Source organism: Geotrypetes seraphini, chromosome 2, assembly GCF_902459505.1.
Source record: "Geotrypetes seraphini chromosome 2, aGeoSer1.1, whole genome shotgun sequence".
Lineage (NCBI taxonomy): Eukaryota > Metazoa > Chordata > Amphibia > Gymnophiona > Dermophiidae > Geotrypetes > Geotrypetes seraphini.
In genome coordinates this window covers 497,669,548-497,687,349 of record NC_047085.1, presented here as the reverse complement: position 1 = coordinate 497,687,349, position 17,802 = coordinate 497,669,548, and the positions used below count along the sequence as shown (strand labels likewise).

Genomic DNA, 17,802 nt, shown 5'->3' with positions numbered 1-17,802 from the left:
CTTTATTATGGTATTTAAAAAAAAAAAAAATCTAGAAAACCCCCATTAAATGGCTGATGGGGCAACCAAAGCCCCACCATCCAAAGAAATTTGATGCCCGAATTGCTCGCCACAACTCTGATCATTTTGGGCCCGATTCTAAAAACGGCGTCCCGATTGTAGGCGATGGTAGGTGTCCTACCGCCGTCTAACAGACCAATCGGGATGCATGTTAAAAAAAAAAAAAAAATCGATGGGGCATAGGACGCCTTCAACGTAGGTAAACCTACGGACACCTAAGGCTGGTGTACGTGCTCAGTTCGTGCAAGAACTGAGTATGCTCAGGAAGTCCCAGAGTTGGCAGCTGGAGGCACGCCACTAACTTCTGCATTACAGCAGCAGAAACATAGAAGATGACGGCAGAAAAGGGCTACAGCCCATCAAGTCTGCCCACGCTGCTTACCCACCCCCTGTCTATGCCCTAATGACCCAATTTCCTTATCTTGACCCTCGTAGGGATCCCACATGGGTATCCCATTTATTCTTAAAGTCTGGCACGCTGTCTGCCTCGATCACCTGCACTGGAAGCTTGTTCCAATGATCAACCACTCTCTCTGGCAGATAAAGGCCAAATGGCCCATCTAGTCTGCCCTTCCGCAGTAACCATTATCGCTTTCTTTCTCTGATCACACTATTCAAAACTCTGTCATACAAAGACATTCATTCTCTCACTGAAAAAGAGAACATGATACAAAAATAGATATTGTGTTAAGCAAAATAAAGGGGAGAAAGTCGGGCACCAAATTTCTTTAGCAGACAGGGCTTCAGCATCCCTGCCAGCAAAAGTATTTTTAACATGGGGTGAGGGAGGGAAATGCATTACTCCCTTCTTCCAGTCCACCCCTGCTCCCTCCGATACGCTTCTCCCCCTTTTTTCAAAGCGAAGTGAGCCTCTGATCAGCATTTTACTGTTGTTTGTAAAGTTCCCTGAGGAAGACAGTTTGCACTGCCTAAAGTGGGATCCTAGTTGGGACCTTTTTGTATTCCATTTGACAAAACAAACAACCCTGCAGAGGTTGTAGATAGAGAATGACACGGGGACAGATTTTTCCCTGTCCCCCGCGGGAACTCATTTTCCCATCCCGTCCCAGCAAGTTCTTTTCCTATCCCTGCCCCATTCCTGCAAGCTCAGCCCTCATCTGCACAAACCTCAAACACTTTAAAATTTTGTCCCCGTGCCATTCTCTAGTTGTTAAAACTTCACTGGCTCCCAGTAATCTCTAGGGTTTACTTGAAATGTGCCTGCCTAACATTTAAGATCGTGCATGGCTCTCTTCCTCCTTTAATTTCTCTATCTTGGAATTCTGTGAGACCTCATATTACCAGATCTATCCAAAAGCTTAAATTATCTTTCCCCCTCGTTAAAGGCGTTAGCTATATTGGAAATCTCTTTACTTTAAAATTACTGAGCTTTGGAACAATTTTCCTGTCCAGCTCCGTAATTTGGGCTCTTTCCAGTTATTTCGAAAACGTCTGAAAACTTGGCTGTTTTCAAAAATGTAAATTTCGCTGCTCTCTATACAATCACTAATTCTTATTATATTTTCTTTTCTTTAAATTTCTGTAAACCATGCCGGGCTCTATCTTTATAGAGAAGATGCGGTATATAAGCTTAAGGTTTAGTTTAGTTGTAGACACTCGATATAATTTCCATTGGTTGATTTGGACATCTCACTTGCCTTTTGTGTTGGTATTTTGTTTGAATGTATGTATTAAGATTTTCAATAAAGTGCAAAGAAAAATCACAGAGCAATGCAAACTGAATACTCTTGCATATGCACAAACCAAACCCCATCCCCCCCCCCCCACGCATCTATAAAGTCAAGGTCCAACAGTCCACCATGTAGCATGTGGCCCCCTTCACAAATTTAGTAGTCTGCTGCGAGCCTGGGGATAGAGAATGACACGGTGACGGTTTACCCGCGGCCACCGCATTTAAGCCGCAGGTCACCGCCGAAAACGGGGAAGAAAACTAGCAGTCGCTGCGGTGACGGGGACAAGGCCATTCACCGACCGCGGAAACGGTGAACAGGTTTGTCCCCGCGGGCCAATGTACCCCCTTCTAGGAACCGCTATTTACCTGTGTTTCACCGTGCTCCTCATTTGTCAGATCAACCCCTCCCGACAATCGCAGCAGAAGGGTACCCAACCCCTCCTGCCGGTCCTCCCAATGGCCTCCCCTAAGATCGCCGGCAGGAGGGTACCCAACCCCTCCTGCTGGACCCCCCCCCCCCAACGAACCCTCCCACCCCGGAACCCCCTTAGTCTTACTTTCCAAGTTGGACCGGACAGCTCCTCGCTCGTCTGGCCAGCAGGCCTGCCTCCGTCCAAATGAGGCGGGCCCGCCCCTACCCTGCCCAACCCACAGGATCCTAGGGCCTGATTGGTCTAGGCACCTAAAGCCACTCCCGCTATAGGAGGGGCCTTAGGTGCTTGGGCCAATCAGGCCCTAGGATCCTGTGGGTTAGGCAGCGATCACGGCAGGAGGGCACCCAACCCCTCCTGTAGACCCCCCCAACGGCCCTCCCGACAATCGCAGCAGAAGGGTACCCAACCCCTCCTGCCGGTCCTCCCAATGGCCTCCCCTAAGATCGCCAGCAGGAGGGTACCCAACCCCTCCTGCTGGACCCCCCCCCAACGAACCCTCCCACCCCGGAACCCCCTTAGTCTTACTTTCCAAGTTGGACCGGACAGCTCCTCGCTCGTCTGGCCAGCAGGCCTGCCTCCGTCCAAATGAGGCGGGCCCGCCCCTCCCCTCCCCTGCCTAACCCACAGGATCCTAGGGCCTGATTGGCCCAAGCACCTAAGGCCCCTCCTATAGCGGGAGTGGCTTTAGGTGCCTAGACCAATCAGGCCCTAGGATCCTGTGGGTTGGGCAGGGTAGGGGCGGGCCCGCCTCATTTGGACGGAGGCAAGCCTGCTGGCCATACGTGTGAGGAGCCGTCCGGTCCAACTTGGAAAGTAAGACTAAGGGGGTTCCGGGGTGGGAGGGTTCGTTGGGGGGGGTCCAGCAGGAGGGGTTGGGTACCCTCCTGCCGGCGATCTTAGGGGAGGCCATTGGGAGGACCGGCAGGAGGGGTTGGGTACCCTTCTGCTGCGATTGTCGGGAGGGCCGTTGGGGGGGTCTACAGGAGGGGTTGGGTGCCCTCCTGCCGTGATCGCTGGGGGGAGGGGAGACTTGCAGCACTGCTTATATATTTAGTGATCAAAATGTGTCAGTTTTGAGAATTTATATTAATTAATTTTTTCTCTGCGTGTTTTGTTTTTGTATAGTTATTAACTAATATTTAACTAAGTTTTAAAGTTTTAAAGAATGTTTCCTTTATACGTAAATAAAGAAAAGTGAATGGGATTGCAGTGGCGGTGACGGGGCGGTGAATGGGGTGGCAGTGGCGGTGACGGGGCGGTGAAGAGGATGGTGAGACGGGGACGGGGCGGTGACGGGGATGGTGAGACGGGGACGGGGCGGTGACGGGGATGGTGAGACGGGGACGGGGCGGTGACGGGGACCAATTTTTTCACCGTGTCATTCTCTACCTGGGGAGAAAGGTCCATCCAGAAATGCTCCCAGATCTGACAAAAGCGGCAACCCGGGCCCAGGTCAAAATCACCAGCTTGTCTCCGTTCCAAAGAAGCATGCACTATCATCGAAGATCTCCATTGACTATAAGATGGTGGATCCTGGGACAACCAGTTAGTCAAAATGGCTTTCTTTCCCAGAAGAACCGCCCTCGTCACAAAAGCTGTCATCCCTTTCCGTTTTGGCATTGCAACCAGTTGATATTTTATAAAAGGCTATTGATGTTCGTATCTGGCCTGATTCGCACAAAAATGACTTCATTAAAAATTACCCCCTAAGTGTAATTGATAAATTAACAGTTTAAACCCCGTTGTGCCTTTTTGTGTTTTTCTACACATGCCAGATTCTGTGGCTGCTGATCCTGAGGTTTTATTCCGGATTAAAGAAGAGGACCAGCCACTTTGCAATGATCACCCTGTCTTTATTGGAAAGGATAACAACCCCAGTACCAGCATGGTGCGCCCGGATATCTCGTCCGTCTTTTCAGTTATTATTAAAGAGGAAGACGAGGAGCCGTACGCCATAGCACGTCCTGAGCGAAGAGAGATTCCCATAACGAGTAAGTAGTGAGAAACAATTACCTTCTAGTAGGGGAGTGCTGTCATTTTAAAAACGTCAACAACATATGTTATGTTACTTTGTATCATTTAAGCAACAATCATCCACTATACAACAAAAGAATGATACCAAAAACCTAAACTCACAAAATAAGGTATGGTAATGGTGGAAAAAAGCCTCATACCTAGAATATAGCACCATCTGGTGTCAGTATATGGTGTTCATATTACTCCCATTACTGACATCAGATGTGCTATACTCTGGCTATGAGGCTTTTTTCCACCATTACCATATCTTATTTTGTGAGTTTAGGTTTTTGGGATCATTCTTTTGTTGTATAGTGGATGATTGATTGCTTCTTAGAGTTTCTAACATTTATACCACTATTTGTGAAATATAAAATAATTGTTTCTTTGTATCATTTGCCATCTGAAATGATACAAGAACTATGGCAGTGTTTTTGTAATCTAGAGCTGCTTCACTTTTAGTTTTCAGAGTTGTGGTTTTGTTTTGTATATATATATTTTTTTTACTGTTATAACTGAACAAGCCGTGGTGGGGATGGGAAGGGGGAGGAGCCAGGATCATTCATTAGCATAGTTTAGGGTTACCAGACGTGCGCCCGGACATGTCCTCTTTTTAGAGGACTGTACGGGTGCCCGGAGGGATTTCCAAAACGTAGTCCCTCTGTATATGTGTGGATGTTGATGCAACAATGTCATATGCACCTGCATATGACGTCATTGTGTAGACGTCCGCCATGTGCAGAGGCCTTCCAGACTTTGGGGAAGGAGACAGGAGGTTCGGCTGGGGGTGGGGTTGGAGGCGGAACCAATCTGGCAACCCTAGCTTAGTTTGACCTAAGACACAGATCATTTACAAGACTTTTCCTGGGTGTTTCTTTGCTGGGTAGGAGTTTTGAGGCAGTTGAAGACTCGGAGAATGAAAGATATCTCTTGTGTGTGGCTGCCACATATACTGTACTTTATTTCCCCCAAACCAAAATTGCTTATATCAGGGGTTCTATGTTGCTATACAAGATGAATCAGCTGTAGAGGAAGGTGATGTCTTCTGACAGCACCAAGACAGACTAGCTCTCTCAGAGCCCAGAAAGAGATAGAATCTTTCTGGATGTGCGCAAAAGGTCCCACCTCATCCACTTCTCACGCTGATTCTCCAGTCTTTTTTTTGTTTGTTTTTGTTTCATCTATGTTACCACCTTGATGTGTCCATGCTTTCTCTCCTGATTGCACAAGGGATGAGGAATACAAAAATGATCACAAGAAGAATTAAAAATAGGAAGAAAAAGGAAAGAAACAAACCCCCCACTATAGTAATTGATTCCATGAAGGAGTTTGATCTCGCTGTCTCTTCATGTTAGCATGGTTCAAGCATTGCTTAGTAGAAAACAAATCCCTTTGTGGCCAGATTCATGAAAGGGCTATAGCATACAAATCTTTCAATTACCAAACCAATAAACCCACGGGACTTTGTTAGTCCTAGGCCAGATCATCACTCCATCCTTCTAACCAATAATGACAGCTGATTTCTGGTATTAAACTTGGATAGCATTATTCCATGTAGGAGTGACTTCTGCAAGCCCTGGGATCACACTACCCTTGGACATGATTTCACTACAATAAAGTCATCTCTGTTGACCAAGCAGGATGAATCAGATACCATATACCTGCCCTCTATTCCAGGCATGTTGTTTGCAAATCTTGATATAAAACCAAAAAATCAGAGCAGAAAAGAAAGCAGGAGCTCACATGTATGTCTGGAAAAAAATTAGCTCTTTCTGGGCTCTGAAAGAACTAGTCCATCTCTGTGCTGTCACATGATTTTACCCATCTAATTGGCAGATTTCTCCTGCTGCCTATGGTGAATTAATATTATTTATTCTTTTGCTTTAGTCCTAAAATAGTTTTTAAAGTTACTTTTTTGAAAGAGTATTTGTGCATTCCATTTTCTGCTTGCTGTTCCTCCCCTCCCCCTCTATCAGTGCCATTTAGTTTAACCCTTTGATTTTAAAAGGCTCTTTGAAATACTTTGGTGTCTTACTTATTAACTTATCAACCTCAGCTATGCCAAGGGATTCCCCAGCAGCATCCAAGGATCCACAGAGGGGCTCGAGAAAGAAATCGCTGGTCTGGAGGCACTTTCGCGCCATGAAGGATCAGCGGTTTGCCGAGTGCGTGCACTGCTGGAAAACGATCAGCCGAGGAAAGATAGTGGGGCATCTTTCCAACACTGCAATGCGATACCATTTGAAAAAGCAGCATCTGGAAGTGTTGCTTGCAGGAGACGCTGGCTTTCTGGAAAACCCTTCTCCCACCACAAGCAACAGTAGCAGCAGAGAAAAGAGAAAGTCCATTTGTCAACCTGATCCCTCAGCATCTTTTCCCAGTGATGACCTGGGTGAGCAACCCTTACCACAGTGGCAAGCCACCATGGAGCAGATGGGGTGGTATCCCGCAGAACTGTCCCATGGCAAGAAGCAGACACCATCCAAGTTGGTCACCAGATACATTGGGGAAATGATTGCTCTGGATGACCAGCCCCTGCAGTTGGTTGAGAATGTGGGTTTCAAGCGACTGCTCCACCTGTTAGCCCCTACCTACAAAGTCCCCAACCAGACTACATTCACTAGACATGTTATACCCACCCTGTATGCACAGTGCCATGCCCAAATGCAAACACAGTTGGCCAAAGCAGAGGGGAGTGTCGTACATTTCACCACTGATATCTACACCAGCCAGAATGATACACATGCCTACCTGTCCCTAACAGCACACTGGTGGCAACTGGATGAGGCAGGGGCAGGTATCAGCTCTAGCGGGGGCACGCCATCAGGGTATAGGTGGGCTTTGCTGCACACCCAGGTGATGGACCAGAGCCATACTTCGGCCCATATTTTGGAGGCCATAAGGGGAATGGTGGAGAGCTGGCTGGTTGACAAAGACATCAAAAGGGGGTTTTTCATTATAGAAAGTAGCAGCAAAATGATTAGGGTAATGGGTGATGGCAGCTACAAAGGGATTCAGTGCTTTGCCCACCTGCTGCACTTGGCAGTAAAAAATGCTCTTGGGGGTAAGGATGGTGGCAGTATTGTCCTGAACAATCTAATAGAGAGGTGCAGGATAATAGCCAGGCATTTCAACCAAAGCATAAAAGCTGGCCGGCAGCTGCGGCAAAAGCAAGCATTAGTCGGGGTACCTCTCACCAACCTCATTCAGGATGTGGACACCAGGTGGAATTCTGTCTACTTCATGCTGCAGAGATTAGTGGATCAGCAGCTACCCCTTCGTGAGCTGTATCTGGAGGCCGAGATAGGGTTGGATCGTCCCCTCGGATATCAGGACTGGTTGTACGTGAAACAGGTGGCATATGTTCTGAAACCTTTCAAGGACGCCACGGACGCCCTCAGTTTGAGCACTGCCACCCTGGGTGAGGTCATTCCTATAGTCAACCTCCTGGAGCAGAAGTTGGAGGGCTTCCATCGGGAGCAAGGAATAGCAGGGGAGATATTGGTGCTAGTGAAATGCTTGCAGCTGCAACTTGAGAATCGTCTCAAGCCCCTCACTCAGCTAGATTGTTACATGTTGGCCACCATATGCGACCCGCGGGTAAAAGGAAGCATTGCCTTACAATCCGGCACCCTATGCTACTGGAAGGAGAAGCTGGTGGCCACGGTACAGGAGTGTGAGCAGAAGAGGCAGCGAGGGAGCTTGGGGGAGAGAGTGGGCTCCCCTTGCAGCACTGGGAGCGTCAGCAGCACTTCGTCGGCTACTGCCTATTCCCCCTCCTTCTCCCGTTTCCCCCACCTTGACGCTGCAGGACGGGCTTTTCTGACGCAAGCCATTGCTTCAGCAGTGGGCAGCAGAGGCCTTCATCAGCACCTCCTGGAGGAGAGCCCTGCAGAAACGTCAGTGAAACGATACCTTGCCGAGCCCATTGAGGTTATGTCCACAGACCCCTTAGCATACTGGGCCCACAAGGCTGCAGTCTGGCCAGACCTTGCCAAGGTTGCACAGCAGTTCCTTTCTTGCCCCCCAACCAGTGTACCTAGTAAACAGGTTTTCTCAATGGCAGGGGACATCTTGAGTCCACACCATCCCCAGGTGGCACCAGAATTGATAGAACAGTTAGTCTTCATAAAGATAAACCTTCCTCTCCTGGGTTTCCCTGAATTCCCATGTGAGTGGCAAGAGGACTGAACAGGCAGCACCATTTCATCATTTTTGGGCAGATTCCCATTTACTGAAAACCAACGACCAAATCATTTTGAAGGTTTTCTCTGCTGAACCCCCAATGTCCGTATTTATTTATTTTTTTCTTCAGTGCCTTGGATGTCAGTGTTTCTGCCGCAGCTTCCACCCTTCAACTCTCGGCGCTTTGAGAAGCTGCCTCTGCTGTGTTTCTTTGCCCCATAGGTAGTTGATGCTGGCTTCTTCCATGCCCTCTTTAATGTTTGCTCTGCCCGTCACTCGCTGGCCCGATTGACCTCTAGGGAGGGACTTTCCATGCCTTCAAGTTTTTGAAAATTACAGCGCACTCATCACTCTCCCCCCCATTGGTTTTAATAGAAACATCACAGATAAGAAAAAGAAAATGCGACATGACGACGTAGACCCAAACAACGCTATGATACAAAACAATAAAGTTCTTTATACACATCCCTAAACTTCTGTGCTGTCAAAAAAGGACAAAAAGCTGCATTTTTGATGAAGATACCAAAATTAGTATAGTCTGTAAAGTCAACAGAGGAATCCGACATACTGCTATAAACAAAACTGTTGTTAAAGTATACAAGATTATTTTTATGTTGAGATTAAGACAACTCATAATAGCTAATAATGTGGCTGTTGTAACATTTTCATACATTTTGCACGTTTACGTGCTAAATTTATGTAAATGACTAGCAGACGCCTGAAAAACATTTGCAGTGGCTCCAGCATTGTCCACCCCCCACTCTGCCCTGACATCCTTTTTCTCTTCCTCTTTGCATCCCTTCCCCCTCTTCCCGGCATTCTCTCTACCCCTCCTCATTCTCTTCCCTCAGTCATTTATATTACCTGTTGCGGGAGTTTGAGATTTGAGAATCACACTCGGCACTGCTTTCTCTCATTTCAGGCCCCCCAAGTTCATTATAGATGTATATTTTTGGCATTTTTTGTTATGTGCGTGATTAATTTATTTAGCCCTTTATTGAGAGAAGGGATCTTAGTGTTTGGTGCTGGGGAGGGAGGACAGGATAGCGAGTTACAGAAGGGGGAAAATGTAAAGGAAGAGAATGGTGAGGAGAGATCTCGGGCTGGACGGATGGAAGGATAGGGGTGTAGAACGAGAAAAGAGAATAGGTGAATCATGAAACAGAGGGGTAGTAAGGGTATGGGGGTTCCTGAGAAAGGTATAGGAGATTGGAGATGGGGATTTGTAGATAAAGGAAGGCCTTTGTATAGATCCATGGTGAGACCGCACCTGGAATACTGTGTGCAATTCTGGAGGCCACATTACCGTAAGGATGTGCTGAGGCTGGAATCGGTCCAGAGAATGGCCACCCGGATGGTCTCGGGACTGAAGGATCTCCCGTACGAAGAACGGTTAGATAAATTACAGCTATACTCGCTCGAGGAGCGCAGGGAGAGGGGAGACATGATCGAGACGTTCAAGTATCTCACGGGCCGCATCGAGGTAGAAGAAGATATCTTCTTTTTCAGGGGTCCCACGGCAACAAGAGGACACCCGTGGAAAATCAGAGGCGGGAAACTGCACGGTGACACCAGGAAATTCTTTTTCACCGAAAGGGTGGTGGATCGCTGGAATGGTCTTCCACTTCAGGTGATTGAGGCCAACAGCGTGCCTGATTTTAAGGCCAAATGGGATCGACACGTGGGTTCTATTCGCAAAGTAAAGGCAGGGGAGGGTCATTAGGGTGGGCAGACTGGATGGGCCTTGGCCCTTATCTGCCGTCGACTTCTATGTTTCTATGTTTCTATGACTCCCTTCAGATCCCCAGCACACCACAGCACCTCTATATCCACACCTTCCTCCACCTCAAATCCCTTCAGTTGCTCTCCCTGCCTACACCTTTCCACAACCCTCTGGATCCCATCACTCCATTCCCACATACCACTCTAACCTCTCACCCTAAAACCTCTGATCCCCAATAACAGCACCTTCAATTCCTCCTCCCCCTTCTAATTTCTTTAGCACTACTAGGCATTTGCAGTGCCGTGCACATTATGTGCAGAGTCTTTCTTTGTCCCTAGTGGGCTCATAATCTAAGTTTCTGAACCCAGGGAAAATGGAGGGTTAAGTGACTTTGAACAGACTCCCTGACTCTGGTCAGCTACAGCAATTTTGTAAAGTCCTAAAAACTTTGCTGTTTGCACAGTACCTAAATGGTTTGCCTACAGAACCAACGAATTGATAGCACTCCAACATTTTCTTTTCCATGCTCTCTTTTTTTTATGTACTCTGGTCTTTAATTATTTGTGATCCGAGTCGAGCTCCGTTGCGAGATGGCCCGGTATATAAATCGAAGACTAGATTAGATTAGATTTGCCCACAGTCATTAGATCTCAGTCTGCGACACTAACCATTAGGCTAGTCTTCCACACTTATAAACTCTAGATCCCATTCTAGTGCAATGTGTCTAGTAGTCCTGAATGGTAGGGTTATCCCTCTAAACCCGCAAGTTGATTGCAGAAGGATGTCACTCATCTTTGAACTCTGCCTCCTTCCCAGTAAGCTTCCTTCTGCCCCCTCAATTTTTCCTTCTGCAAACAAGTTGAGAAGGAGGTTTTCTGAGCTGCTCTGGTGTTTATTATTAATCGGGGGGGGGGGGGGGGGGGAGGGGAGCTTTCTACAATCAGTTGAGGCTTGGTGCCTAAAGGTTTCCTCACATTTGGGACCTCTGCCTGGGAGAAGACACAGGCTCTTTCAGCGGAAGTCTGCTGCTAGCAGGATCAGCCCTCGGGGACACCTGTCTAGCCAGCTGCTTTTTGGAGCTCGGGGTCCATTACCCTTGTAGCTAGTTTACATCCCTGATTTATCAGGAGCTTGAGCAAGGCTGTTTGGTTCTGTCCTGGCTTGACAGGGCTTAATCAAGGGTCGGCTGTGTGGTCTTCCCCCTGTTGTGGCCCGAGGATTTGAGGGGGTTGAGGTTCAGTCTGACATTGGTCTGACTGGCAAACTGAAGATCTCATTCTGTGAAATTAAATTGAGGCAAAGATGTTTTCCAGTTTCCCAGCTGTAGTTCTGAGCTGAAGCAGGCAGTCACCACATGGTACAGTGAGTAAGGCTATTGCAGCCTATGGGGATAATCGGGGGTGGGGGTAGAGGTGCAGGTTTTGATGATTTTTGGGGCCAGGGATAGGGTCCCCCGCCTCTAGAAACCTCTTCTTGACATTTTTTGTCTTAATTTTCCTCCCCTGGGCTGCTTTTAGTGCCAAAATTGCTGCTATGGTGGACATCTTGGATTTCTCAATTTTATTCTAAAAACCTCTGTCTGCCTCAAAAACCCTCAATTTTCATTAAAATTGATAGGAGAGGACCCCTCAGGCCTATCTACCCCTATATCATGCCAGGTTTGCACTGGATGGACGGCTGAGGAGCATCTATGTGCCACGAGGCACACAAGGGGGGTGGGAACCATGGGCTCAACCTCTCCGAATCCTCAAGGGCTGGGGATCTGCAGGTAATTTGGTCTCAGGGAAAGAGATCCTTTCCAGGGCCCTCTGAAAGTGACTCAGTGAAACACAGACTAGAGAGTTGCGCGGGGACAGAAATCCCACCCGTCCCCGTGAGGAATCCCCTCCGTCCCCACCCGTCCCTACGAGGAATCCCCTCCTTTCCCACCCGTCCCTATAAACTACAGGAATAGTTATTTCATTTAATTATGCTACTGAATTAAAGGCTCTGGTAGAAACCCATTTACAAATAAGCAAAAAGACTTTGTTAATTTGGAAATATTAATTGGGAAGAATACATACTTTGTAAACGGGTTTCTATTTGTTAATTTGGAAATATTAATTGGGAAGAATACATACTTTGTAAACGGCTTTCTACCAGAGCCTCTAATGTTTATAAATTTTTATCAACACAATTAATATACTACTTTATCCTAAAGCAAAAAAAAAAAAAAAGAAATAGAATTTTTTTCCTACCTTTGTTGCCTGGTTTCTGCTTTCCTCATGTTCTCATTCAATTCCTTCCATCCACTATCTCTCTTCTCTCTGCGTCTTCCATTTGCTCTGTTACTGTGCCTCTCCCTTTCTCCCCCCTTCCAAATTGGTCTGGCACCCATCTTCTTCCCTCCGCTTCCCTCATAGTCTGGCATCTATGTCTTCTTCCCTGCCAGCGTCTTCTCCCCACTCTCTCTTCCCCATTTCCTTTCAGCGTCCTTCTCCCCCCATCTTCCCCTTGTCCTGTCAGCGTCCTTCTCCCCCCTCTGTCTTCCCCATGTCCTATCAGCATCCTTCTCCCCCCCGTCTTCCCCATGTCCTTTCAGCGTCCTTCTCCCCCTCCGTCTTCCCCATGTCCTTTCAGCATCCTTCTCCCCGCGTCTTCCCCATGTCCTTTCAGCGTCCTTCTCCTCCCCTTTGTCTTCCCCATGTGCTTTCATCAACCTTCTCCCCCCTCTGTCTTCCCCATGTCCTTTCAGCGTCCTTCTCCACCCCTTTGTCTTCCCTAGTGCTTTCAGCGTCCTTCTTCCCCCTCAGTTTTACCTTAAGCGTCTTTTCCTCTCCACTACACCTTTCCTCCCTTTCTCCCTCCCTGCCCCTTACCTTTGTGGCGCTTCCCCGCCCGACTGACAATAGAACAGGCCCGGTCTGACAAACCTCCCTGACCTGTAGCCGCAAATCTAAATTACCTTCTTACAGTAGCTGGAGTATTGAAACTACTGTAAGAAAGTAATTTAGATTCGTGGCTACAGGGCAGGGAGGTTTGTCGGACTGGGCCTGTTGTCGGTCGGTTGGAGGAAGTGCCACAAAGGTAAGGGGACCTGGCCGGCTGTGCACAGTTTCAAGAGGCTTTCCTTCTAGAACTTAAGGTCAAGATGGTGTTCCTGGTAGTGACTCTGTCTGTGAGAAGAGTCTCTGAATTGCAAGCGCCGTCTTTCAAGGAGCCATTTCTGAAGCTTACGGGAGCACGGTTTTCCTTGCACATGTTGCCATCTTTCCTACTGAAAGTAGTTTCAGCTTTCCATATCAGTCAAGAGGTCTGGTTGTTGCTTTTCATTCCATGGACATTTGGAGAGTTATTCGATACCTTGAAGTTCCATTGAATTTTGGTTCCCAGATCATCTTTTTGCCTTGATCAGTCAGGCCATGTGAGGAAAGATGGCATCTAACACCTCGATCTCCAGATGGCTTAGAATGGTGATTTCTTCCATGTATATTGGCTTTGTATATTTGGTAATCAGCCGCCAATCTTGTTGAAAGCACACTCTACCAGAAGGGTGACTACATCTTGGGTGGAGGCTCGGGCAGTTTCGCCCTAGGAGGTTTGTAGAGATTAGTTTATTGAAAAATGAATTCACTTTATATAAAATAGATATTTAAAAAACGGACAAAGAAGTTAAAACATTAAAGCAAAATCAAGATATGTTAGTTAAAGATAATATAATTCTGCGGAGGAAACTTGAGGCTCTTGAAAATTATAGCATAACTAATAATTTAAGGTTGATAAACTTTCCTAAGATCATTTCCATTCCTCCCAGAGACATGGTAAAACGGTACTTTCTAGAAATTCTCAATATTCCAGAGGCCTCTTTGCCTCCTCTTACAGGGCATACTACTTGCCAACTATGGCTCAAGACCACATTGAAGTACAAGAAGACCAACGAGAGACTCCTTTAGATATTTCTGTAATGCTAGACACTTCTGATCATGAGGTAGCTAAACCAGCTACTCTCTAAATTACAGTGGCATTATCCCCGGATAAAGACTGGTTATTGAAGTTGAATAGAATGAAGGACTTTCTTGGTCTCCATATTCAAATTTTTCCAAATATTTCGAAGGAAACTCAAAAAAACCGACACCAGTTTCTTTTGCTGAAACCCAGGGTGATACAGATTGGAGTTTTTTTCTCCGCTATCCATGCAAATGCATTGTTAGGCACCACTCATTAAAATATGTTTTTTTCGATTTGAGTCAGCTGACAAAATTTTTATCTCAAAAGCGACTGTCATTCTTGGATCTAGTTGTGAGGACTTGAATGAGATTAAGTTGTATGCAATAGTTAAAGATTACTTTGTTTTTTATTTTTCCTTATAAGTTTAATTGTGATTCCTATTATCATTTTTATAGGTTAATCACACTATATACAAGATTTTTTTATGCTTGGAAATTTGAAATTCAATAATAAACAATTTTTTAAAAAAAGGAAAAAGAAAGAAAAACACTGTGCCTCTGCCTGCTAGCAGGACATGGGAGTAGCTATGAGCTCCATAAATGTTAGTGCTGGTTGCACACAATTTTTTTGGCAAGAGTTATTTATTATACTTGTAACAGAACAGAAGTGTAGTGTTGTGTTGTTTCCTCGTTAACATAATAACATAAAAATAGCCTTACTGCGTCAGAACAATGGTCCATCTAGCCCAGTAGCCCCTCATCACGGTGGCCAATACAGATCACTAGTACCTGGCAAAACCCCAAAAAGCAGCAACATTCCATGTACAGAACCCAGTGGCCCATCCTCACTGTGGCCTGTCCTCACTGTGGTCATTAGTACCTTGCAAAAACCCAAATAGTAGCAACATTCCATGCTATCGATCCATGGCAAGCAGTGGCTTCCCCCATGTCTGCCTCAATAACAGACTATGGACTTTTCCTCCAGGAAATTGTCCAAACCTTTCTTAAAACCAACTACGTTACCACAACCACTGGCAAACATGTTCCAGAGCTTAACTGTTATCTGAGTGAAAAAATATTTCCTTCTAAAATCTATTGATTTTAAAAGTATTTCCCATAACTTCATCAAGTGTTCCCTTGTCTTTGTAATTTTTCACAGAGTAAAGATTGATCGACTTGTACCTGTTCTACATCACTCAGGATTTTGTAGACTTCAATCATACCTCCTGTTAGCCGTCTCTTTTCCCAGCTGAAGAGCCTTAACTTCTTGAGTCTTTCTTCATACGAGAGGACTTCCATCCTCTTTATCATCTTGGTTGCTCTTCTTTGAACCTTTTCTAGTTCAGCTATATCTTTCTTGAGATAAAGCGACCAGAATTGAATTCAATATTCTAGGTGAGGTTTCACCATGAAGTGATACAGAGGCATTATAATATTCTTAGTCTTGTATACCATCCCTTTTTTAATAATTCCTAGCATCTTGTTTGCTTTTTTGGCCACTGCCGCACATTAGGTGGAAGGTTTGATCGTATTGTCTACAATGACACCTAGACCCTATTCTTGGGTGATAGTCCCATGGTGGACCTTAGCATCTGGTAACTATGATTTGGGTTATTCTTCCCAATGTGCATCACTTTGCATTTGTCCACATTAAATTTCATCTGCCATTTGGACGCCCAGTCTTCCAATTTCCTAAGGTCTGCCTGCAATTTTTCACAAACTTTGAACAGTTTAGTATCATCTGCAAATTTAATCACCTCACTCGTTCCAATTTCAAGATCATTTATAAATAAGTTAAATATCACCAGTCCCATTACAGATCCCTATGGAACGCCACTATTTACACTCCTCCATTGAGAAAAATGGCCATTTAACCCTACCTTCTGTTTTCTATCCAATACCACTACTATCTATTCAGTCATGTCCGATCCTTGGATATTCTGTAGGCCAGTCCTCTCCATGCTTCCCTGTTTTTCATGGCGTCTGTCAATTGCTTGATGTTCATTCCCGTGTCATTCTTGATGGTATCCTGCCAACAGGTCTTTGATCTCCCCTGCTTCCTTTTACTACTGACCATTCTGAGTAATACCTCCTTTTCTAGTTAATTCGCCCTCATCACATGTCCAAAGTAGGTCAGTTTCTGTGTGGTAATCTTGTCTTACAGGGACAACTCTGGGTTTATATGATCAAGAACATCTTTGTTGGTGATCCTAGCTGTCCATGGGGTTTGTAGAAGTCTTCTCCAGAACCACAGCTCGAAGACATCAATTTTTCTTCTATCTGCTTTCGTGAGTGTCCATGTCTCCCAGTCATATGTCGTGAGTGATAATACAATCATAGTGATCAGTCTTTGTTTGATGGTGACTGAGATGTCCTTGCACTTCCATATTTGGTCCATGCTCACCATGACTACTTGCCCCATTGATAATCGACGCTTGATCTCTGCTGTCGAACCGCCACTGTGATTGAGGGACCCAAGGAAAATGAAGCTGTCAACCACTTCTGTTTCTTCATACATTTGGGCTGCAAAAACCCAAAGAAATGGTACAGTTTAGGGGTGAAGAACTTACTTGCACGACAGAAGAGCGGAACTTGGTGTGATTGTATGTGATGATCTTAAGGTGGCCAAACAAGTTGAAAAGGTGATGGCAAAAGCTAGAAGAATGCTAGGATGCATAGAAAGAAGTATGGTTAGTAGAAAAAAGGAGGTATTGATGCCCCTGTATAAGACTTTGGTGAAACCTCATTTAGAACATTGTGAACAATTCTGGAGATCGCACCTTCCAAAAGATATAAAAAAGATGGATTTGGTCCAGAGAAAGCCTACTAAAATAGTGCATGGTCATCATCATAAGGTATGTGGGGATGGACTTAAAGATCTCAATATGTATACTTTGGAAGAAAGGCGGGAAGGGGAGATATGGTAGAGATGTTTAAATACCTAAGTAGCATAAATGCACATGAGTCGAGTCTCTCATTTGAAAGGAAGCTCTGGAATGAGAGAGCATAAGATGAAGTTAAGAGGTGATAGGCTCCAGAGTAATCTAAGGAAATACTTTTTTACAGAAAAGGTGGTAGATGCATGGAACAGTCTCCCAGAAGAGGTGGTGGAGACAGAGACTGTGTCTGAATTTAGAAGGGCCTGGGATAGGCACGTGGGATCTCTTGGAGAGAGAGAGATAATGGTTACTGCAGATGGACAGATTGGATGGGCCATTTGGCCTTTATCTGCCATCATATTTCTGTTTCTATAAACTTGTGGGTTGAGATGGGTGGTACACGACTACTAGACACACATACAAAAAGAAGATTATCGATTTATAAATCTAATCCCTCTCCACATTGCTCCTCTCTCTGATATACTGCACGTCTCCTCAATTGTCTTCATAGCCTTCCTCTTCCTGTTCCTTGTCTCCCTCCACATCCTCTCACTAAGGAGCTTTGCTCCTTCATCCCCTTCTCTAGCCATCCCAACCCAACCCCCTCCAGGAACTTGTAGCTGGAAATATATTTAAAATTCCTCTCCCTTTCTTCCCTGGTAGTAGGATGTGAAGGAGAGCTGTACTGTGTTGAGCCAAGTCTTTTTCCTCTGCTGCATCAAACCCAACTGTTTTGAATCCTCTGCTGCAAACATTCAAGCTAAAGGTTGCAGAGGGGAAGGACACCACACAGCTGTAATTTTCCTCCTCCTGTCAATCACAGTGGGAAGAAGGAGGGATTTTAAACGTATCACCGCCTCTATCTGGTCCTTGGTCATCATAGCAC

General features: G+C 45.8%; 1 protein-coding gene across 4 annotated transcripts in view; it reads left to right on the top strand.

The window, feature by feature from the left end:
• LOC117354454 (zinc finger BED domain-containing protein 4-like) overlaps window positions 1-17,802 on the top strand; it is a 67,617-nt gene that overhangs the window by 38,044 nt on the left and 11,771 nt on the right. For 3 of the 4 annotated variants that reach the window (XM_033932034.1, XM_033932033.1, XM_033932032.1), the window contains 2 exons: window positions 3,963-4,178; window positions 6,260-9,734. In XM_033932034.1, the coding sequence (XP_033787925.1) occupies window positions 4,073-4,178; window positions 6,260-8,394 (2,241 nt within the window). In that variant the 5' untranslated portion in view covers window positions 3,963-4,072 and the 3' untranslated portion in view covers window positions 8,395-9,734. Of the gene's footprint in view, window positions 1-3,962; window positions 4,179-6,259; window positions 9,735-17,802 lie in introns of those variants that run through there. The other variant, XM_033932035.1, reaches the window with a different exon arrangement.